The following is a 25077-nucleotide window of genomic DNA, read 5'->3' as shown; positions in this document are numbered from 1 at the left end:
ACTAATAGGGATCAAAACATTTTAAGATGCTTATTTCTATTTTGAATAGTACTAATTATTGTTATTATAAGATGTTATCTAACTAATCCTTCATTAATTTTAATCTATTGAAAGGACATAATGTCATAGATATTGAGAATCGAATAAAGAGCCATACTTATCTTTTATGATAATGACATAAAATAAAGTATAAACTTTTCCTTTTGTTACTTCTACGTTTAGTGATTTTATGCAAAGCACTAATTTAATTAATGCTAATTCTAATAGAGTTCTTGAAAAATTCTTTGCACCTTCTGTGTATTTTTATAATGATTTTTCATACATTTAATTGAATGACACTAGAAATATAATTATCACTAGCTACACTGTATTTCAAAACCTATTGTCTGGCTTGTTAGTTACTATGTCAATCAAACAGTAAAAAGGATGAACTAAAATAATCTCTTTGCCTAAAAATTGTCAAAAAATCAGAGAATTGGAGCTGTCATATTGGTCTCAGCCAATGAATGAACCAGAGATGTTTTAATTATTATCAGACTATGGTGAAATTTCAGCAAAGGAGTTTATTTTTGTGGGTCAAAAATGAAGCAATTTGACATAGCATTAATAGATGAATCTGAAAGAGGCCACCAAGTTATTTTGGCTAAAGAAGAGCCAAATATCAAAGCAATATCACTAGTTTATTAACTAACAAATATTTCCAAATTCTTTTGGTTAAAATCCACCAGAGGAGGAGAATATAACTGTGAAGACAGTGGGATGCACAATTGCAAGTGGCATCATTTTCACAACCTAGGATGCCAAAAGTGCCCCTGTTGTTGGGCAAAGTGATAATCCTGGAATTACCCATACACTCAGCACATTGTATTAATCCAGGTGTGTTCTACTCTGTCTTGTTCGGCAATGTAGTAATGCCTGCCTAAGAAATGTTCTTTGTCAAAGCAGAGATCAGATGACTTTCACAGTAACATATTTTCTTTGGTATCCTATAATTGAGTCTTGTGACTGTTTAATCAGTCAGGCATTTTGAAAGTGGAACATTCCAGTTATTGCACAAGTATCAGAATTATTTATTCCTCTGTAGGCTATCAAAATAAGGTATAAATACATATAAATGCTAGTAAAATTGTATCTATGCTGTGGCTATGGTGCTTCAGGGCCAAATTAAGATAATGTCTCCTCCATTACTGTTATAAAGTAACAGTAATACGTTATTGTATTGCTAAGAATGTAATTCAGCTGTATGGGAGCCTGGTGTGCTGCAGTGATTTTTCTTTATGAAGGTTTCAGAGGTTCAAGGTTCAAGGTTCTTTCAGCTGGCTACTCTGCTGTTCACAGAATGTTGCTTTTATCTCTGTGTTCCAGGATAGCTCACCCACTCACCTGCCTTCAAACAAAAGGGAAGTGAAAGGGGGAATAACGGGCATACCCCTTTGCTCTTAAGGGTACAACCTGTTAGTTGCACACATACCTTCCTCTTATTCCACGAGCTGGAATTTAGTGACATGTCCAGCTAAAAATCTCAGAGCTTGCTTAGTATGACAGTGAAGGGGAAAATGGTTAGTATACGAAACATATACCCAGCTTGAAAGAAAAGCTCAATTTGTAGTCATTTCAAGCATAATATCATTTGTTAGCTGTCATTATTATATAAAAATTTTTAATGACTTCATTGATTCAATTTCAATAATATTGAAACATTTAATTCACAGGGATTCTTATAGCCCACAAGACTATGCTTTATTTCTTGGCAGGCATCATGTTATATTGCTTTTGGGGCAAATCAATCTCCCAGTTACTTTTCTCCCCTTTCATGGCTTTTTCATTGCCCATATGTTTTAAAAGTGTTGGATACATTTACAAGACTTTTGAAAGGGTAAAACTACACACACACACACACACACACACACACCTCTCTTTCTCTCCCTATTTCAAGAGAGGAGAGTATACTGCTTGGCACATGTTGAATGAATAAATAAAAATTAGTTGCATAATTTGAATATTTAGGGTTATTTTTCATGAACAAAAAAAATTCTTCTTAAAAATTTCAGGAAATTCCATCACTTATCTTTAAAATGTTTTCTGAGTTCGTGCCTCTCAAACCTGATGAACGTAAGAGTCACCTAAGCAGGGGACAAACCCACCCACAGACTTAGGTAGTCCGGGGAACAAGCTTTCCCAAGAAGTCTTTCCATCCCTTTCTAACTCTAGGACTTGATGTACTAGCTCATTTTTGTTTTCAAAAGGAGATATAACAGACTTTCTTATGGACTGTCTGCCTTTCTTTGCCCTGAGCTGGGACATGTAAGTGGTTCCTAGCCTAAAAGAAGGGAGATTCTGACCATGATTATTAAACTGATTGTCTCGCATCTCCTCTTGGAGCCTCGGTTTCCTCAATTGCAGAAAGGCATGGTTGGATTAGATGATCTTTCTCATGCCTGAGCTCTATCATTGGAAAATTGTGATATATTAAGTCTAATGGATCTATAGATAGTTATTTAGTGCTAATTACACATCTGTCATAAAAGAACATTACTTTTGAATTAGTTTTTGGTTAGTCTCTATGTAAGAGTCATTTTTTTAAAACTTATAAAATTCTTCAAATATTGTTCTTCACTAAAAACTTTCTGTGCCAGTTTTGTGAAGATCTCCATGGATACATATGTTGGATGCTAATTTTTTTTTAAATTTCAGACTATTAGCAGGGTCCAAATGTTTTGATCACATGGATTGCTTTTGTACTTCTTGAGTCAAAGTTAAAAATGTGCCTATCACCCAGATAGTGTACATTGGACCCCTTAGGTGTGATTTCACCCATCTCCTCATCTCTTCTCACTCCTGCTTGATTTCTGTTGACTTTTACTTCCATCTGTGCACATGAATACTGATTAGTTAGATCCAATTTAATACTGAGTACATGTGGTGTTTGTTTCTTCATTCTTGTGATACTTAGAAGAGTGGTCTTCAATTCCATCCAGGTTGTTACAAAAGGTATTGTTAATAGTTCGTCACTTTTTTATGGCTGAGTAGTATTCCATGGTATACATATACCATATTTTATTGATCCACTTGTGTATCGATGGGCACTTGGATTAATTCCACATCTTTGCAATTGTGAATTGTGCTGTAATAAACATTTGAATTCAGGTGTCTTTTTGATAAAGTGACCTTTTTTTTCCTTTGTGTATATACACAGTAGTGGGATTGCTGGACCAAATGATAAGTCTACTTTTAGTTCTTTGAAGCATCTTCATACTATTTTCCATAGAGGTTGTTCTAGTTTGCAGTCCCACCAACAATGTATGAGTGCTCCATTCTCTCCACATTCACACCAGCATCTATTGTTTTGAGACTTTTTGATAAAAGCCCTTCTTACTGGAGTTAGGTGATCTTTCATTGTTGTTTTGATATCCATTGCTCATTGATGTCGAGCATTTTTTCATGTTTGTAGGCCATTAGTCTATCTTCTTTTGAAAATTTTATGTTCATGTCTTTTGACCACTTTGTAATGAGGTTGTTTGATTTTTTTTTTTTTCTTGCTGATTTGTTTGAGTTCTTTGAAGATTCTGGTTATTAGCCTTTTATCAGATGTATAGCATGGGAATATTTTTTCCCATTCTGTAGGTCTGCAGTCCCCAGCTCCTGGGTCGTGGCTTGATAGTAGTCCATGGCCTGTTAGGAAATGAGCCAGGCATTACTACCTGAGCTCCATAAAACCCCCACCCCATGGCACCCCATATCCACTCCCCAAATCCATGGAAAAATTGTCTTCCATGAAACTGGTCTGTAACGCCAAAAAGATTGAGGACTCCTGCTGTAGGTTGTCTGTTTGCTCCTTTTATTGTTGCCTTGGTTGTGCAGAAGCTTTTTAATTTGCTCAAGTCCCATTTATTAATTTTTGTTGTTGCTGTGAGTGCCATTGGGGTCTTCTTTGCCTATGATGATATCTAGAAGATTTTTTCCAACATTTTTTCTAGAATTCTTATGGTTTCATGTCTTAGGTTTAAGTCTATTATACATCTTGAATTAATTTTTGTGAGTAATGAGTGATATGGAGCCTGTTTCAATCTTCTACATGTGACTATTCAATTTTTCCAGCACCATTTATTGAACAAGTATTCTTTTCCTCAGTGTATATTGTTGTCTGCTTTGTCAAAATCAGATGGCAATATGTGAATGATTTTATATTTGGATTCTCTGTTCTGTTCCATTGGTCTATGACTCTATTTTGGCCAGACCTGTGGTGTGTTTGTTACTATAGCCTTGTAATAGAGTTGGAAGTCTGGTAATGTGAGACTTCCAGATTTGTTCCTTTTGGTAAAGGTCACTTTGCTATTTGGGTTCTTTTCTGGTTCCAAACGTAGTGCAGAATTAGTTTTTTTCTAGATATGTAAAACATAGATGTTTTGGTGGGATCTGCAAATCATTTTGGGTAGTATGGCTGTTTTAACAAGGTTGATTCTTCCAATCCACGAGCATGATATGTTTTTCCATTAAACAAGTGGAATCATCTGCAATTTCCTTCCTCAGTGATTCATAGTTCTTTTTGTAGAGATATTTCACCTCCTTGGTTAAACATATTCCTAGGTATTTTATTTTCTTTATACCTAAAACGATACATGTTCACAGCAACCAAATCAGAAGGGGCATGTGGTCCAGGTGAGTGGACATTGCTTGAAAAGTTACTAGGGCATTTTTGTGTTAATGGAAAAGGTCCATATATTAATAGGGTGGGAGGACACAGTGAGGGCTGTAAAGCTTTAGACTTTTTCCAGGTATCACATTTAAGGTATAAAAAAGGCATACACTTAAGATCACCAAATTTCACTATATTGTCTATGTTGATGGAAACACAATAAGAAATACCTAAAGAATAATTAGGGAGTAATAGAGACAAGTACATTTTATTTACTAATCCCTGCCCCTAGCCCTCACTGACCACATAACTGACCTATCTTGGCTACCTACTATTGGTTGAGTTCCAGGTGGAATGTTGGGATGTTCTCCAGGGTTTGTTGTGGCTGTGGGATCCATGGTTACTGGCTAGAGCCTTTGGTGGCTGCAGTGCCATAGAGAGGCTGTGATATTCTGTGGAGCTGAACTCTGGACTGAACTTTGGGAAGCTGGGCAACGTGGGGATGAGTCCACAACTGGCTTTTTATGGCCCTCAGTGGGAGACACTGGTATGCCCACCTCTTATCAGCTTATTGGTGGGTCTCATTTTTTCATTTAGACTTGTTCAATCTATTAGAAGCCGACTTTGTGTAAGGCGTGACAAGCAGCTTGGAGAAACACTGGCTGCACAAATTAAGAAGAAATGCCAGCTCATTGACAAGATTAGTGATTTTAAAAAGGAGTATGTGGAGATTGAAGCATCTTTAGAGAATGCCCGGCTGGCAAATAAGTCTTTAAATATACCCAGCCTTGTGGACAATTACAAAAAGGTGAAGAGCTCCAACTCAGTGCTGAGGGAGGAATTAATGTATCTGGTGCAAGAAACAAAAAAGGAGAAATCCAAAGGCTCTAAACAAAAAGAGGCAATGAAGGAGATATTAAAAGTGCTGCGGTCCCTGGAAGAGAGCATGAGAATCACTCTGTCACAAGGAGCTTTCCCACACCTGCCAGAAGGCCAGCAGCCAAGCCCTGCTGGTCTCTTCCCCAGGAGTGAGCCTGGATCTTAAAAGCAGAAATGCTCCCTCCCCTCCACTCAGGCCTTCAGAGCTGCCTGGCTGCACTAGCCTACCTGGACTCCATCGGAAGGTGGTTGAAGCAATGGATCCAGAAGGGCCCCTGCCTGGGCTGCGGTTCCTCCACCTTCACAGCCTGGACACAGCAATCACCTTTATCCTGAGTAATTCCTCCAAATCTCTTGAACTTCCTCAAACACACCAAGATGTGTGAGAGTTTCTTAATTTTTACAGAAAGTTAGGATTTTTCTCTCATGAGCAGTGGAAAAAATGCGATGTTTAAGACACTAATCTTTTATTCATATTAAAACTTTATTAAAGTTCGTTTTTCAAGATAATTGTGAATATTTATATTAATCTTATAAGTGAACTATTTATGCTTCTTGGTGTATATATATTTTCTTCCCATCTATATATTGTATCTGTTTATGGACTCAATTTCCATAATTTATATGCAGATATTTTATAAACAGGGGAATGAAAATTAAAAAATAAACACCTCAAAATAAAATGTACTTCAGCTGAAGTATTAAATAGAGCATGACAGGAAATTTCACTTGCCCATACCGTTCAAACCAAATTAGGTAAAAGCATGGTAGCTTTTCTTGAAATGTTATCTCAAAAAAAAAAAAATACATAAAAAAGATTTGTGATAAACTAAGAGGTTATATCCAGTCCATGTTTAAACATGCAAAGACTGTATATCAGCAAACATGTATATACACAGATATAATTTAGAGTTTAGTGTCTTTTAACATTTTCAATAGACATATCAAAAATTATATATAAGTATTAATAAGGACACAGAAATTTAGGTGTATCCTGTTTCATGTTTCTTTGTGCAGTAATGACTTGTTATAAAGCCATTTGTCTCTGAAATTTCTTCCTGAAAAATGTATACATGCATATACAAACATACATGTTATAGTATATGTTCTTGTATGTTCTTAGCCATTAAGTGCTATACAACTACATGACATTAAACATGCTCAGCCAATGAGAAATAATACACCAATTCTCATTGTCAGAGAGCATTGTACTGTCCTGTTTTGAACTGGGTGTGCTCTGCCTGTATGCTGCTCACTGCACTGAGGCCTCTCTTTTTCCATATATATAGTTCTATATTTTTTATTTCAAACTATTAAGGGGGTACAAATGTTTTTGTTACAGGGATAGCTTCTATAATGCTTGGGTCAGGGCTATTAGTGTGCCCATCACCAGACTAGTGTTCATTGTACCCATTAGGTAGGTTTTTACCTGTCCCCTCCTCTCCCTTTCCCCCTTCTAGATTTCCAGTGACTTCCCTCTGTGCCCCTCTTGCCCATCGATTATTTCCAATTTATTAGAGATTACACGTAGCATGTGGTTTTCCAGTACTGAGATAGTTCACTTAGAATAATCGTCTTTAGTTCCATATTGCTGTAAAGGACATTAATTCATTTTTTTTTATGGCTGAGTAGTATTCCATAGTATACATATACCACATTTTATTAATCCACTGATGAAATGATGGTCACTTAGGCTGATTCCACACCTTTGTGATTGAGAATTGTGATGCAACAAATATTCTAGTGTAGGTGTCTTTCTGATGATACAGCTTCTTTTCCTTTGGGCAGATACCCATTGTAATTATTTGCAGTCCCCGCCAACAGTGTGTAAGCATTCCTTTCTCTCTGCATCCGCACCAGCACCTATTGTTTTCGGACTTTTTAATAAAAGGCATTCTGACTGGGGGAGCCAAAAGCACATAAAATACAACTATTTACAAAGTAATGGGAACATGTTTAAACTCAATAATAACAGATAAATAAAAAATTACACTCTTCACCTGTTTAATTAGTGTTATATGTAAATATTATCTTACTCAACACTACTGATCATGTGTTTGGACATGTGCTGTCAATATTTTTGGCAAATCAAAAATTGTGTAGCATTTTGGAAAGCAGTTTGTATTAAGGGTGATAAAATACCCATATCCTTTGACTCTGTAATCCCAACTACTGGGAATTGCCCACCAGAAAATAGCTTAAAATATAGATAATAACACATTCCACTATTACTCATAATTGCAGACGTACAACAACTTAGAGAGGCAATATTACAGGACAAGTTAGCTCAACTATGTCACATCCTACATGGTATGATTATATTGGCATTAAATGTGACGTTTTTAAAAAAGATTTTAAATTATTGGAGCAAATGCATATGTTAAAATGCCAAGCGAAAAAGATGATATTGTATGTGTGTGTGTGTGTATAATGTGATCACATCCAAAAAAATGTATGACAAAAAGACGGAAGCTTTCTGATTCCTGTAGCATGAAAACAGCTACCTGGTTCTGAATCTCTTTCACTTATTTCTCAAAGACATACAAAGCAATGAAAAAAAGAAAAAAAAAAAAAAGGAAGCAGATATTCCCACAACAAACATCTGTTGTGTAACTCAAAAATAAAGGCCCACAAACTCTAATTTACATATAAGCAGGATGAAAAAATGTGAAATAAGCAGCATATTTTTTACACAATACACATTAGCAAAGTTAAACATTCCACTGTGTTGGTACTTATAAAAAATAGAAATGTTTTTATGGAAGTGAATATTCATACAATCTTGCAAACAATTTTGGGATTATATGATATCGTTGAAAAACACAGATTGGATGATCCAGGAATTTCAGTTTTAATTATACACCTAGAAACATAGCATCATTGCGCTAAAAAGGGAACCAAACTCAATTTCCATTGACAGGAGAATAGATCAATAATTGTGATGTCATCAATCAATGAAATACTACAAAATAGTGCAAATGAATGAAATAGGGTTGCAAATGCCCATGTAGTTGAGTTTTATAAATGTGATCTGGGCAATCTCCCCACCACCCGATTGTGGAAAAATACAACATTATTGGAGTCATATACATTTTAAAACATGTAAACAATACTATATATTTTCAAAATATATTAAAACACTAAAAAAAGGGAAGTATAAGCATGAAATTAAGCAGAATAATCACCTCTGGTAGGAAGGGTGAGAGAGCAGGAGGGGACATGCTCAGGCATAGGTACAGAGGTGGCTGTAATTGTGTGTCAAAAAAATGTTACTGCTTGAGCAGGGTAATGGGAATTTGCCTATTTACCAGATTATTCTTAATACTTTTTTGTGTGTTCGAAATGTTTCCTAATACATTTTTTTAAGATGATGTGCAGGGGGCATGGTACGTGATGTGTAAAATAGTGTGCCATGGGGATTCAGAGGCGGGCAGGGGCCAGAAAGCTCAGCGACTCCTGGCCTTGGAAAGGACTTGGGACTTTAAGGGGAGCGGGATGCTGTTTAGGGGTTCTGAGCAGGATAGTGGTATAAACAGGTTGACATTTTGCAATAACATTCTGGCTATCTTGTGAAGTATGAATCAGAGGGGGCAAAGGCGGAAGTTGGGAGAACCACGTGTGTGTGGTCCTCCTCAGGGCTGAGGTTGGGATCGCTATTCGTATTTCCACATCCGACACTGAGCAGGAGACACAAAAGGCAGTCAGCACTATCAATACCAGTATTATAACTAGAATTAATTTGGGGATATTTGTAATCTTTCTTTGTTTACCAACAATAGTGGCTACAAAATTAGTTATGCCACATCTGCTTTTCAAAGACTACTGTCTCGTTCATTTCTCAATTCATATTTTAAAGTTCACATCCTGACTTTTCTCTTTCCCCTTTCTGTGTAATCGATTTTGCCTTCCATTACAGCCTTACTCTACGTCCAGACTGCTCTTCCTGCTTTCTGCCTCTTTGTGTTGGTCTCAGCTGCTCTTTTCTACAATTTTCCCTTCCTCCTCTCTCCCCATCCACCGGCAGTGAGGACCTTCAAGATCCAGATCCCAACTTGCCTCTTCCAAACTGTGACCTGCTTCATCTCTCAAAGATCACTTCCTTTGCTTTCCTAATATTTTGGCCATTGGCCCCGGTGGCTTTATTTTCACTTATCCACCTGACTTTGCCTGCCTGCTCCCTCCCCACCAGCTCCTCAATGCTGAATTCACTGCTACCTCGTTTGAACTGCCTTGATCTCCATCGTTGTCCCAGATCCAAGTCTGACTCAGACAGGAGTTCTATGAGCTGCTCCACCTCCATAGAGCCCTTGTCTTTTACCACCACACCCTCCACCCCAAGTGAGGTGAGGAAATAAGCCAAGATCTCATTTTGAACTCTGGGACTGCCGGATCTGCACCATCCACTGGACCTCCAGCTAGGCTGCTGCAGCCCTGAGCAGGGCTATGATGTCTCACCACTGAGCCCTTGGACCTCCCTCTAATCCTAGCTTTAGAGTTGACCCCAATCTGGGATCCAGATCTGATAACCCAGTTATGGTTCTGAACCTTACAAACCCCAATTTCTTCACTTCACATCCCTGAAATTTTCTGAGATTTCTATTCTGAGTGCTCACTCCAATAACCAATTTATTTGCTGCATATATATATATTTTTTAACAAGGACTTGCTTAGTCTTCTTGTGCCCATCTCTGCAAGCTGTAGTCCCTTTTGGTGGGTGGCCCTCAGCTCCCATATCTAGGGCCCTGCTGTCTTCAAATAAGACTTGGCCTGCGTGGCTGATTGCCAATCCCCATGCTCTGTGAATGTCCTAACAGTTGTCTGATGCTTAGTCAAGACTTGCAGGGTCAGCATGGATGATGACGGGTGCCTCCACCCTGGGAGTTGCTAAATCCTTGCTGTTATTTATAGCCTGAATTCCAGCAATCTCTGGTTTGTGGGCAGGTTTAATTACTGGCTTTGCTGCCAGTAAACATCCATACTTCCCTGATGAATCTTGGCATACATCACCAGAATCTGTAAAGGTATGACGATAGTTCTATCATCTGTATGACGAATTTGACCTCCAAGTTGTCTTTCACCTTTTCTGGGAGTCCTCTTTAGGGAATGGTACAGTACACAAGAGACAATTAATATATGATTATAGACAAGAAATGAATGGAGAGCTTGAGAGCCACACACTCTAATCTTAGCTTGGGTTTATGAAGCATATGTGTCTCATCAGAAAAGTAAGGATAATAATACTTAATTCTTATAAATTCTTACAGATATTACAAGGATTAGCTATGAGCAGTGTGGTACACCCATTGGAATAGGCACAACCATCTCTATAATGTCAGTAATATTATGTTAATCAAATCTTATGTCAGAGGCTGTCCAAGAGTAGCACCATTTGCTATGATCCCTCTATGGTTAAAGCTATTCTTGTGTGTGTGTGTGTGTGTGTGTGTGTGTGTTTAATTCAGAATATTATAGGGGTACAAACATTTTGGTTACATGAATTGTTTTTGTATAGTTTGAGTTAAAGTTATAAGTGTGCCCATCACTCAGATAGAGTGCATTGTACCTGTTAGGTGTGAATTTACCTGCCCCTTTCCACCCTTTCACCTGCTTGGTTTCCATTGAATTTTACTTCCATATGTGCCCATGAGTGTTGAATGATTAATTCCAATTTAATACTGGGTATATGTGATGTTTGCTTTTCCATTCTTGTGATACTTCACTTAGAAGAATGGTCTTTGGTTCCATCCAGGTTGCTACAAAAGGTATTATTAATAGTGTACCACTTTTTTATGGCTGACTAGTATTCCATGGTATACATATACCACATTTTATTAATCTGCTTGTTTATTGATGGGCACTTGGATTGATTCCACATCTTTGCAATTGTGAATTGTGCTGCAATAAACATTTGAGAGCATATGTCTTTTTGATAAAATGATTTTTTTTTCCTTTGCATAAATCCCCTGATTAAGGCATAAATGAACCTTTCCTGGGAGATGACCCAACAGGATGTTAAAGCTGCACATTATACTTCTGTACACAGCCAGCCATCTCTGCTGGCAGAACTCCACCAACATCATTCCATCCCACATCCACCATCTCCGACAGAGGAGCTGAAGTCTCTCTCACCTGGATAAGCGTGAGGAATAAGTATCCTGGCTGCCACATCACTGGTGGTGTCAGGAGCAAACTTGTCGAGATGACAGTCAAGGAGCATGGGGGGCCAGTCTGGACATGCACACCATGGTGGTGAGCCCCATCTGGCCTGCCCCAACCACCGCGACCCGGGCCGTGTCCATGGGCCGGTTAGGAGGGACATGAGGGCTGCACACCTTATCTTAAGGATTATTACATCAGACAAAGTTTTTCCCTGACAGTTCCTTCCTTAGGTCTTCAGCCTCTCAGAAAAGGACCTCTCTTGTTGGTATTTCTTTTTTTTTTTTTTCAACCTTCCCCACTCACAGCCCTGTTGATGTTTCTTGTGGGATAAAGATAATATCCCTCTGAAAAATGTATTTACTTTGGTTGTTTCCACATCTTTGCAATTGTGAATTGTGCTCCTATAAACATTCTAGTGCAGGTATATTTTTCATAGAGTGACTTTTGTTCTTTTGGGTAGATGCCCAGTAATGGGATTGCTGGATCAAATAGTAGATCCACTTGTATCACTTTAAGGTATCTCCATATTGCTTTCCACAGAAGTTGAACTAGCAAATTGGTATTAACTGATCAACACCTAAGTGGACATATAGGAATAACATCTATTGGATGTCGGGCAGGTTAGGGGAAGGGGATGGATAAATACATACATAATGAGTGCAATGTGCACCAACTGGGGGATGGATACGCTTGAAGCTCTTACTCAAGGGGGGAGGGGGGACAAGGGCAATATACGTAACCTCAACATTTGTACCCACATAATATGCTCAAAAAAATTAAAAAATAAATTAAAAAATGTATTTACATAAAACACAGTTAAATTTTTATCATTTGTTTGATGATAATATTATTCTTATTTTCAAATAAATCAGTTTATTCAGAGGTCATGTTATATATTACTAACACCCTCAACCCATGTCTGTCCTTGTACCCCATGGGCATACAAGGGTATTGTTGGTTTTGTTTCAACAGGAAGAAGTCATCATGTTTTTGTTTGCCAATTTTTTTATTGTGGAAAAATACATACAACAGACTTTATTATCTTAATCATTTTTAAGTGTACAGTTTAGTGGTATTAAATACATTCATAATGTTGTACAACCATTGCCACTATCCATTTCTAGAACTCTTTTTATCTTTCCAAACTGAAACTCCATGCCCATTAAACTATAACTCCTCCTCTCCCTCTCCTCTCAGCCCCTGGCAGCCACCATTCTATTTTCTGTCTCTATGATTTTGACTACTACAGGGTACTTCATATGAATGGAATTATACAATGTTTGTCTTTTTGTGACTGGCTTATTTCATTTAGCATAATATCCTCAGGATTCATCCATGTGGTATAGCAAGTCATTATGCTTTTAACTCCTCTTTAGAACAAGTCTTTTCCCAGCTTCTCAGTTCCTCACCAGTTTTCCAGGTTCTTGATATTCTAAAGCTTGAGGCTGTATTACTTCAGGTGATCCAGTAAAATTTATTAAGAAAAATTTCAAACTTTAAAAAAAACTTCAAAACCCAAAGTGTCATATACAAAGGGGATAGATGTGGGGTCTTTTGTTTGCTATTGAACTTTTTGCTTGAGAAGAATGCCCAGCACCCTTTTGAAACTCAATGATCTCACATGTTTAGTGAATAAACCAATAAAAGAGTTGATCCTTTTACATCTTGGGGCAAACTAGATTTCTTGACAAAAAGAATAAAACATTCTTCCTAAAGATTTTTAATATTCCATCATTCCTTTGACATTGTCTAGGAAATGGACCCTAATGTTTTTTAATGTGTGTGAATTACCTGAACAACTGACGGAGCAGACTTCCAGACACCAACCCAAGGGACTGAAAAGGTGAAGTGTCCCTAAGGCTATAGGTGCCTAAGAGATGGTGCCAACAAGGGAAGAGAAGGCATTTGTGCTGGAGTAGAGAGAAAGCAATGGAAAACCTGCACCTCAGAATTTTTTTCTTTTGTGAGTCCTTGAATAGAAGGCAGGTGTCGAAAAGTGGGGCCAAATAGAAGGAAGGGAAGGAAGAATTATGTAAGATTTTCAGAGTTGCTTTCCATCAGGAGAGTTTAGGGGTAGTCACAAGAGCTGTCAGAGGAAGTACTGGTTTTCTTTTGTCTTTCTATAATTTAACACTCTGTCTCCTCCTCTAAGGTGGATCCTGTTTTAGTGAATAATTAATTTATTATCTAGTTTAATCCACACTGTACTGATGCATCATCCTGGATTTTCTACCAGTTGTTTTAATTACTTCTTATGAGTGCAGGTATAAAGGGCAACGAACAAATTGGAAAATATTCTTGGAGTTTAGCTTGTGATATTGGCAGCTCAAGATGGACAAAAAGCAAGGAAAATATGTAATGAATGTTGAACACTCTGAAAATCAGCCAGTGAGTATTGTTCCATTTTGATATTTTGCCTATATTACAGTCTCATTTTCAGCCTTAAAAACAATCTAACCTCTTTACTACTAGTAGTCAAGGTCATAATTTTGCATTTTTCTCTAAAAAGAAGAGTAACCGTGTAGTAATTTTTCTGCCTTAATTTTCATGTTATATTTTGCTATATTTTAAACATTAAAAATTTATAGATGTAAAATATTAGGAATGTTTCTATGACCATAGGATATACGAATAAATCTATTTAACTTTCTATAGTTACCATCATCTAAGTATAAAGCTCCAATAATGTCATTGTTATTTATTAAGTTACAATTTGATGCTGAGATTTTTATATGTAATTTCTAGACATGTCAGAACTCAGATTTCCAAATACTCTGAAAAACCAGATATTAATCCTACATATTGTCTTTAGGCCTAAGAAAAAAATTCTCTAAAAATACCTGCTTCATGTAAAAAGATGATAATTTTGCCTATTTTTTAAAAAGTATTTTTATACCAAGAACCAAGCCTTCAGTATATCGCTATCATAATCATATACAGTTATCATATCATACATATATCATATACAGATTTTATGTATCTGGCTATATTTGACCAAATAATCTTTGATATCAGATATCAGGTGTTTAAAATTTAAGTGGTAAGTTAAAATACACTGCCTGAAGAATAAATAAAAAGCGTGTAAAGATTTTTAATATTCCATTGTCTTTGCCATATGGCACTGTGGCAATCAGCCACTATTAATCACTTATGAGATAAACCAAAGAAGAAAGTCTTGTTTCTTGGTAAGCATTAGTTGAATAAAAGAATTTCATGGAGGAGTCCTGGTTCACCAAAAGAAAAAGGTTGTCCCTTTGAGTTATCAAAGGACCCTCCTGAGATGCTCTTTGTCACTCCTGAGTCTGACTATTCTATGATTGGATCTTCAAGATGCCCAAATACTCAGATGGAAAAAAGAAATTCCCTATAGCCAGGTATTCATCACCTTGATAGTTTCTCTAGAAAACAACAAATTTGAAGATGTTGAGAATAATTATCTTAAATTGTTTTTGACAGCATATATCTGGATAGCTGACTAAATATTTGACTTTATTATAGATATTTGGACATAGTTATAAAAGTGTTTTTCTCTTAAGACTAAATTCAATAATGGGGTTTAAAAATTATTTGAAGATTATAAATGAACAGAAAAGAAATGTGGGTGTTTTTGTTTTTCTCTTAGGGATACAAGAGATCTTAAGTTAATCCTCATAAATTTAGGGGAAAAACCCTATAGAACTTCCTTTGGAAAATAAAGCTAATGCACTTTAGTTGCCTATGGCTATTATTAGCTAATGCTGATGATCTCATTAAACATTATTTACAGCTGTGCAACTATTCCAATTTTGTATAGAGACTCCACCTGTACTAGAAATTATTATCCCAAAGCTGGCCTAGATCATAAGCTCTCCACCCACAGTTAGACCCAAATATCACCTTCCTCTTTAAAAGGGCTGTGATTCCAACTGGACCAGAAAATTGTGGAAAACTGGCCTAGTGAGTAAGATTTACTTTGTTTACAAAGTGCATTAAAATGTCCAAGTTCATAAATCACAGGCAAATTGGATATAACTAAGGCAACAGGATCAGAACCAAGGAAAATAAGCAGGGTGTATTCTTTTTTTTGGGGGGGGGGGAGCGGGGAGGGACGGGAAACGGCACTCTAGCCTTTTGTCCGGGCTAGCCTGTTGCATCAGCCTACCTCACAGCAACCTCGAATTCCCGGGTTCAAGCCATCCTCCTGTCTCAGCCTCCCGAGTAGCTGAGACTACAGGTGTGTGCCAGCACACCTGGCTAATGTTTTCTATTTTAAGTAGAGACGGGGTTTCGCTGTTGCTCAGTCTGGTCTCAAACTCCTGAGCTCAAGTGATCCTCCCGCCTGGGCCTCCCAGAGTGCTAGGATTACAGGCATGAGCCACTGAGCCTGCCTGCAAGGGTGTTAATAAAGGTCAGTTTAACTTTCCTCAAATATGCCTAATGAATAACAGGTAGAATTTTGTTTAACCACTTTGGTACAAGCGTCAACTATAGTTGATAGCCGCAGATGAACACGCACAGCGACTTTAGCCGACAGCCATGATATGACTTTTCTAATTTTTCATTTATCAAAATAAAATTGTGAACTTTTAAAAATAACAAACATATATGTATATGTTACCTATTCTGATTTACATTACAAGTAAATCTGCCTGTAAAGTAAAACAAACTTTGAGTGCTTCAAAGCTTTCCTCATCACACAAGAGCAAAACAGATTCGTTGTCAATGAACAGCACAAACTATCGTGTGGACTATGAGTGCCGGCTGTGGGCAAGGTTTCGTGGCCGTTGAGCACAGTACCGAAGTGGTTAATCATATTGAATAAAACATACAGCTGATATCTTTATTTCTTTGATATAAAAGAAAGAGAAAACTTAAAAAAAATTAATTTAACTAATTGATTACTGCCAAGTAATCAATCAATATCTTCTATATATCTAATGGCAATTGTATTTTTTTTGTATTTTGAATGATAGCTCCTAATGGGCTAATAAGTATATAGAATTCTAGTTTGACAGTTTTAATGGAACTCACTAGTGGTTGGCCAGCAATTTCTGTAACTATTTAGTAATGGGTTACTAAATCAACACAATCAAAGACAACTAGTAGAGTAGCAATAGTGACAACAATACTGCTACTACTACCAGTAATGATAATTAAAACTTATTGAGTGCATACTATGTGCCAGACATTGCTGTAAGTATTTTGTAGTTATTTACTCAGTAATCATCACAGCAAATCTCCAAGTGGGTAATTTTAGTATCCCCTTTTGAAGTTGATTAAAGAGTGGCCAACGAAGCCCTTGATTCACAGCTAGAAAGTAAACATCACCATCCTGTGATATGAAGAGCCCTAGACAATTCTACATCATTTTTGATATGTAATGAAACATTTACTCAAGATCAATAAATTCCTGAACCTACTCCTCTCATTTTCACATTCTCTCATGCTTTCCTCTATTTTAACACACCTCTTCCCACCAAACTCACTCATTTTCAATCCTTACTCATCCCTTCCTCTAGACAATATTTTACAATTATTTCATTTATTTGTTAATTATAACTAATCTGTTGTGCCTCCTTGTTAGCAAACAAGCTCTGTGAGAGAAGGGACTTTTTTGTTGTTGTTGTGGACGGTTTTCACGCTGCTGTGTATCTAAGAGGAACCCAACAAAAATGTTTCGCAAACTTGACAAATGATTTGTCTTCTGTTTCCTGTTACAGGCTTGCAGGTTCTATTGGATAGAGCATGGTATGAATTATACAAAGTAGTCACTTTGTATGAGAATTTGTTGTTAGTATAATATAGTGCACATTATATTAATATATTACCATAGCGTAGTATAACATAATAAAATTCTATACACAGTGTAGGGTAGTGGAAAGTTCACAATCCTTAACACTAGAAGTTCTGAGCTCTAGGGCTTGCTATTGTATCATGATAGCAAATCACTTCAACTCTTTTTGCTTCAATATCCTTACTTTCAAAATGACCTGAACAGGTTGTTCCTGATAAACTGCACGGATTTCTTCAGCTCTGCTATCCTATTTCTTACAGAGGCCTCATAATATGTACTTTACCTAGAGAAGCTTACAACACGAGGATAGTCAATACATTTATGTCTTTTGATGAAGAAGAGGATATGTGTTTCTGAGCTAGAACTTTGTTAATTTACAAAAATTAATTAAAATGTAATACATAATAATCTGTCTAGATTTTTTTTCTTTAGAGGATAAGAATACATTCCTTTCAAAAGTCACACTCTTGTGTATTTTTGACAGAAGAGTTTTATTTTAGCAATTCAACACCATGGTTTGCTGTTATTCACTTCCACTCCATCTCTGTAGCCAGTCATGTGTCCAAATGACCAAGAGGCTCCCAGCTCCACACGCTGGTGTCCACCTTCAAATGATACAACCTGTGATGTCTCCTCCAACTTGACTGGGGTCTGGGTGAGCCCAGGCATCCTTCAACATTCCAGATGCCCACAGCCAGAATCATGCAACATGCAGGTAACGTTTGGCATAGCAGCTTTTGTTCAGGTTGTGATTGGGCTCTACATGGGGGGGTGTCCTTTGTCTATTCTTTCCCCCAAAATGTATTTACTTACTTAATTCATTTACATTTATGTTAAGCATGATGGAGGCCCACGCCAGACAGGATTGGGTTGAAGACTGTGCAAACTGAGATGTTGCATCTAGACAACTCTCAAGAAATATCATTTTCCAGAGAGAAAGGACAGTAGCCAGAGGGGCATTTAGAATCAAAGGAGATTTTGTTTGTTTGTTTAAGATGGGAGAGATTTGAGTGGGTTCAAGTGTTATGAGGAAGGAGGTGTTCAGGAGGAGAGTGGTCAAGTGTTCTGTTAGAGAGGAAGGGTGATCAAGGGAGAAAAGTTTCTGGGGAAGCCAGAGGAGATGGGATCCAAAGGACAGACAGGGGTTTAGTTTCAGGCAGAGAGAAGGATATTTCCTCTCTATGTCAGTGGAGCAAAGAAGGAGAGGTGGAGTCCAGGTAGGTTTAGGTTTTCAGGTTTGGTAGCTAGTTGGGGTTTGAAAGAGTTCCTGTTTGATGGTTTCAAGTTTCCCAATGAAGCAGGAAGGATATGAAGTCATTTGATAGGGATGAGGAGGAACAATTGTGTGTGAGCGTTGGTGGGTGAAAGTTACAGGTTTGAGAAAAGAAGGGTGAGAAAGTACTTAAAAAATGAGGGAGTATCTTAATCAGAGCAATACAATAGGATGGTAGAGCAGTGCAGAAAATTCATCTGAGGATGGTGACCATGCATTTATATCGAGTCTCATTCTGCTCTGGTGCTTGGCTTTCCCCAACAATCTGGCTGCTCCAGGGAAGGTCCAGAGAAACCAAATAGTTATTGATTTGCCAGCAAGGAGAGATGAGAACAGGGAAATGCAAGAGATTTTAGGGAATTAGCAAGAGCATTATTGAAATAATGGACCATCCAAAAAAAGGTGGATAAGGAGGGATGTGTGTGAAGTAAGGGCTGCTGAACCAAAAGTTTCAATAAAAATGAAGGAAAGTCATTGTGGAATTGTGAAACCAACAAGCTGGAAGGAGAGGATGTGGTGGTTAGAGGATAGGATTCTTGAGGAAGTGATTTTGGAAGTGGAACAGTTTGGGATAATGACAATATCCAGTGGAGGATTAAGTACTTGATGGGCAATTTACCGTTTAAAGTTTGTGCTCTTCTGCTCACAAAAAAAGACAATGGTGGGGGTGATGGAGGGAAGAATAAGTGGACCACGGACAACTTCTAGGGCAGTGAAACTACTCTGTGTGGCACTGTAACGGTGGATACATGTCATTATACATTTTTCCAAACCCATAAAATGTACAGCACCAATAGCGAACCCTAAAGTAAGCTATGGACTCTGGTTGATAATGACGTATCACCAATGACATGTCATTGTAGGTTCATTAATTGTAACAAATCCACCACTCTAGTGGGGTAGGGGCCATATAGGAAATCTCTGTGTTTTCTGCTCAGGTTTTCTGTGAAATGAAACTGCTCTGAAAAATAAGTAAAGTTTATTAAAAATAAAAAAAAAACCAAAGCCCCCCAACTGGAAAATAGAATAAGAGAAGGTGAGATACTGGCAGATTTATCTTCCTTCAAATATTAGGGACAGCATACAAGTATTTCCATCTGAATGAAAAACTGGACTTGAAGTCTAAACTTCAGAGATACATAGCGATTCAAATGATGTTAATGCAATAAATTATAAATAATAACAAAGAGATGTGAATCACAAGCATTTTTGTTTTTCATACACTTTTCTTAGTTGAAAGGAAGTTGCCGCAATGACTGGTCCCTGTGGAAAGTCTTCCTGGCTTGTCTCTTAGCCTGTGTGATAACGACAGCAATCGGAGTGCTCATAATATGCCTGGTGAATAATAAAGGCAATGGCAATGTCTCCGTTGTTATCCAGCTGCCTAGAAACAGTGGAGAGCCTATAGTTACCTCACCTGGAACAACCTCTACGACTCCTCAAACTATAGTGACCACTTCAACAGAACCCACAATGACAACCACTTCAACAGATACTACAACTGCTACAACAGCCACAACCGTCACTTCAGCTGAACCTACAACCCCTACCACTTCAACGCGGCTTGCAACCACAACAGCTACCCCTACCACTTCAAGTGGAACCAGAGATACCTACACTTCAACAACTTTAATAAAACCAAGCGCTTCTATAAATCTAAGGTAGCTGACAACCAAAACACTCACCACTTCCACCATGTCTTTAACTGAATCCACAACATTTACTTCAAATGAATCTATACAGCCACGACCACTTCCACTTACCCTATAACTACTGTAACTTCTATTTAACCTGCAGTAACAATGCTCATCACTTTCCTTCAGCAATTTATGATCTCCACCTATTCATCTGAACCTGCAACCACAGCTGCCACTATTACCACTTTAAACTTAATAGAACTACCAAAAATCATCAAAATGACCTGTTCCATATCAAGTTACCCTGTAATTATTACCACTAAAAATCAGCCTACAACTACTCCTGCACCGGTCTTCCCCCAAATTGAAATTGTAGCTACCGGTTCTACAATTGTTATTTCTATATCATTGCTATTAGTACCCTATACCTACAGCAGCTACCACAATGCTACTTAACGAACAATAGTTTGGACTACAAATAATGTAATATTTGCCCTAATCATCACTATATCAACACTTAGGATTTCTAAAACTGTTAAACTCTTTTTATTTTTAACACATTGACTGCCACAATAGAAAGAGAAAACTTTCCTTGGGGCCAGCCATGGTGTTTTATTATGAAAATAGCATAAAAACTTCAAAAACAAAACAATCCTTTCTAATTTAATGAAAAAATTTATTATGTTTTATTGTTTTCTGTGTGTGAATTTTATGCAACTTGAAAAATAGTTTATGCGGCTCCCAAGGTGAAGAGATGTGTGAGTTACATATGCTTCATGAAGCCCTGGGTTCAAAACTAGAGTGAGCTAAATACAATTCTCTCAGCAGTTAATGTGTTTTAAAAAACCCAAACATTTAAGCTATAAGAATCTAATCTATAGAATCTACTTCTATAATTCAAAATAATATAATTTCATATGGAAAAAGTGATCCAATTTGCTAACTTAAAAAATCTTTAAGAAACTCTATATACAATCTTAGAGTATAAGTAGCCATTTAGATTTTAATATGTATTGGTTTCAGTTCAGATTCTTGTGTTCCTCTGTGCACAGATCACGTGCATGATGAACAAAAATTTCATAAGGGGAGATATAAACAAATTGACGTAGAAAAAAATTTAGGATTTATAATAACTGTTTCCTCTATGGTGAAATTTGTTATGTTTCTTCAATTTTTCCTTAGATTATATTGCCTTTTAAGAAATGGTATTCTGTTTGCATTAATATTATTGAAAGTGCACTCAAATCTGTATTTCAAAATTAAACAATTAATTTTTTGCAGTCTTTTAAGTCACTCAATTAAATGAAATTTCTTAAGTCCCAACTGTGTACTAAACACTGAAGAAGGTATAGAAGAAGAAAATAGCAAAGTAGATTAAGTAGTAAATTCCTTAATTTAGAATCAGTTAATTTTGAATTCTTAATAATTCTGGCAGATTTAAATTATAATTGATGATGCCCCAGACTTACAAAATCAGGATCTTTAGATTAGAACCAGAAACCTATAATTTACAAACTTCGTAGATGTTTGTAATGTCTAGAAAGATTTGAGAATAACTGATTTAATCTATAATAATAATGATGTTAGTTAGAGTGGTATAAATTATAATTTGAAATATTAAAAATCAGAGAATTGTGATCAAGGCATACAAGAAGGAAAGAAATTATAGACCTAGCTACATACAAAAACTTGCTTAACCAATGATCAAGAAGGGAAATATTTCTTAATTCTTTGGTAAGGAAATGTTTTCAAAAAAGCTTTTAATTTTAAGCTGTACAAATTTTAAATCAGTTAGTCTCTTAAAGTTGGACTTAACGGGGTAGTTATTGTTAAATTTTACTAGTTGAGTTATTTTAATTATGTGTGCTTAGAAGTAATGACATTTTAGTAAGTACATTCATTTGGATTTCTAATAATGCACATTGGCCTTTTCTTCCCTCCTTGCTGTTTTGATGAGGAGTATTTTATATTTGAAACATCACTGCTTAGACAGTTCAATTTCTGATTTGGAGTTACCATTTTCTACTCCTTTCACAGCTCATCATAATGATAAATGATCTGAATATTTTCCATGCTTGTAAATAAATATATTTATATGGCTTATTTTATAGCAGAAGATAAGATTGCCGCAGTTTGTGACATAATTGGTGCTTAAGAAATACATGTTAAATAAGTGAATAACTGGTAGCTGACTTGTGCTATATAAGATCCATGAAAATAACCTTCTTTATTACTTATGTTGTATTCATCTGGCACATAGTGGACCCCAATATATATTCAGAAATGAAAGATAATTTTTAAGGTACTATTCTGCAACCAAATACTATTCAGCATTTTCAATGTTAACATTACTAAAGCATTTTAGCCCATTTTTGTTTAGGTTGGATCATTCCAATTTTTAAATCTTTTTTCCTAAGACTGATTTTCCACTTTTTAATAGTATGCTTGATTATGTTGTGAATGCTCAAAGTTTTCATAAATCTGGAGTTTATAAGTTCTTATAGTAGAAAGTTAAGGCTTCAGGTCACTGATGCTCACTGGAAGAGGAGCTGTGATGGTAATGGAAGGGAACGACAATAATTATGGATCAACTCTTACATATCAGGCATGATTATAAGGGATTTTCATATATTTGGCTCATTTTTATGTTTTCCCTAAAGTTATTTTTATTATGTGGTCATTTTGTGATCCACCACTGGCCCCAGTACTTCTCCCATTGCAGTAAATATGTAACTAGAGAATTTTCTATGTGCAACACTTGTGCGTATGTGCTTTTCTCCCAACTTTAATATACTTAATGAACATTATTTGGAAGTTTTCTCCCTATTTAAAGTATTTGGAAATGTTCATCTTGGCTTATAATTTTGTCATTTCTAAATCCATTTAAAAAGAATGGTTCAATGGGTGATATATAACGTGGAAGGAGGGTCTTCTTTTTTGCAAACAGGAGGGACGTCACCTTGTTTCAGTTATAAACCAGTGGATCGTTTAGAAGATTTAAGCTCATTTACCAGCCTTTACACAAGTAAATCAAGTAGGCCAACTGGCATAATGATGGAGGATTCACTACTCAAACTCTTTGAGAAGGATGAGCTACAACTTGAGATGCAACCTTGGGAGAGTAGAAAATATGGTTCTTCTACATTAATGGCATATGGAATGCAAGTTCTTTCTGTGACTTAAAGAAACAAATCTAGTACTTCTACCAACATGCCAAATGAACTTCAAATGGATAGCAATGCCTATCAGTAAGAATCTGATATTCTTACCAAGGCCAGAATCTCCCACACCACTAGCTAACTAGACCACGGATCTTCAATGCTTTCAATAAGGTGTTGTCTTTCCAAATGTCTTCTTTGAAAAGGAAAACATCAAAGGGTGCTGTGTAATGCTAAGGGATACATCATTTGTAATTCTGTAGGAATTATTTACATAAGGCCCTGAAAGGACCCTGAAGAAATATAAGACTTAGATGGATGAATATGTTGATCTCAAAGTTTCTGTGAGAACTTTTACAAGTGTCCCTTGTCCCTTGCCTGAAAAAGACTTTTTAAAAATCCTAAATCTGTTGTGTATAGTTGAGCTCTTCCCTTTCTTGGCTTGTGGTCTTCTTCCTTAATTCCTGCCTTCATTTACATTTTTTATCTTGTAACCATTGCCTGTTTAGAACTTTCTATTAATATTTTTGTGCTTAGTGCAGGTTGAGCAGCTCTAATCTGAAAATTCAAAATCCAGAATGCTCCAAAACCCAAAATTTTTTGTGTTGTCCAACATGGCAACACAAGTGGAAAATTCCATGTGTAAGTAATCAACAAAAACTTTTGTGTACAAAAGTATTGAAAATACTGTATAAAAATGCCTTCAGGCTGTGTATATGAGATGTATATGAAACATAAATGAATTTTGTGTTTAGACTTTGGTCCCATTCCCAAGATATCTCATAGGCAAATATTCCGAAATCTAAAAACAAAAATTACCCAAACTGAAACTTTTCTGGTCTTAAGCATTTCAGATAAGGAATACTCAACCTGTGCATGCTCAGAAATTATTGCTCTTATTTTTATTTTGTGTAAAAATGGTTTTCATTAAATCTCACCTCCCTCAACTAAAGCTACCTTAGATCATTTCAAGCAAACTCGTGTAAAAGTAACAATTAAAAGCCATTTCTTTCATATCACTTGACATATCTAATGGTTGCAGATATGTTTATGATTTATTGCTTAGTGGTTTGTCTCATTATGGTAGATTGCATTAAGGGCCACAGGTCTTTATCTCTCATGGTTTCCTTGTCCTTTGCTAGGTTACTTTGAAGAGGCCTTGTACTCAGGCTCTGGGTTTAGTCATGTGATGTGCATTGGCTCATAAGAGACAGAGTGATAGAGTGACAGTTCTATCTGACAGTTCTGAGCCTAGGTCTTAGCAGCCTTGCCTGTTTCCACTTGCTCTCTCACTCTTTGGCTGTTTGCATGAGAAATTCATACTTGGCCCAGCCTATTGGTTTTATTAAGAGGAGGGAGGATGCAAGATAAGGGAAGCTAAAGTGGAGGCACCCTAGCCAAGCTGGCCTAGATCAGCCAATGCCTAGGTGATTCTCCAATCTATGAGCAAGCCCAGTAGATGTCAGTAGAATTACCCAGCTGAGGCAGGCTGGATGAAAGGAACGTTGCATGCTCAAATGTTTATCATCATATGCCACTGAAGTTTCGTCAGTTATTGTTAA

General features: G+C 36.7%; 1 protein-coding gene across 1 annotated transcript; it reads left to right on the top strand.

Annotated features, from left to right (window-relative positions):
• The first annotated feature begins 13729 nt into the window (after nucleotides 1-13729).
• LOC105860586 (dynactin-associated protein) lies at nucleotides 13730-21083 on the top strand. Its single transcript, XM_020282310.2, has 3 exons — nucleotides 13730-14062; nucleotides 17998-18162; nucleotides 19954-21083. Exons 1-3 carry the CDS (start codon nucleotides 14006-14008, stop codon nucleotides 20383-20385), a joined length of 654 nt encoding a protein of 217 aa, XP_020137899.2. The 5' UTR covers nucleotides 13730-14005; the 3' UTR covers nucleotides 20386-21083.
• The last annotated feature ends 3994 nt before the right edge of the window (nucleotides 21084-25077 follow it).

This window comes from Microcebus murinus, chromosome 17 (assembly GCF_040939455.1).
Source record: "Microcebus murinus isolate Inina chromosome 17, M.murinus_Inina_mat1.0, whole genome shotgun sequence".
Lineage (NCBI taxonomy): Eukaryota > Metazoa > Chordata > Mammalia > Primates > Cheirogaleidae > Microcebus > Microcebus murinus.
This window is presented reverse-complemented; position numbering and strand designations above follow the sequence as displayed.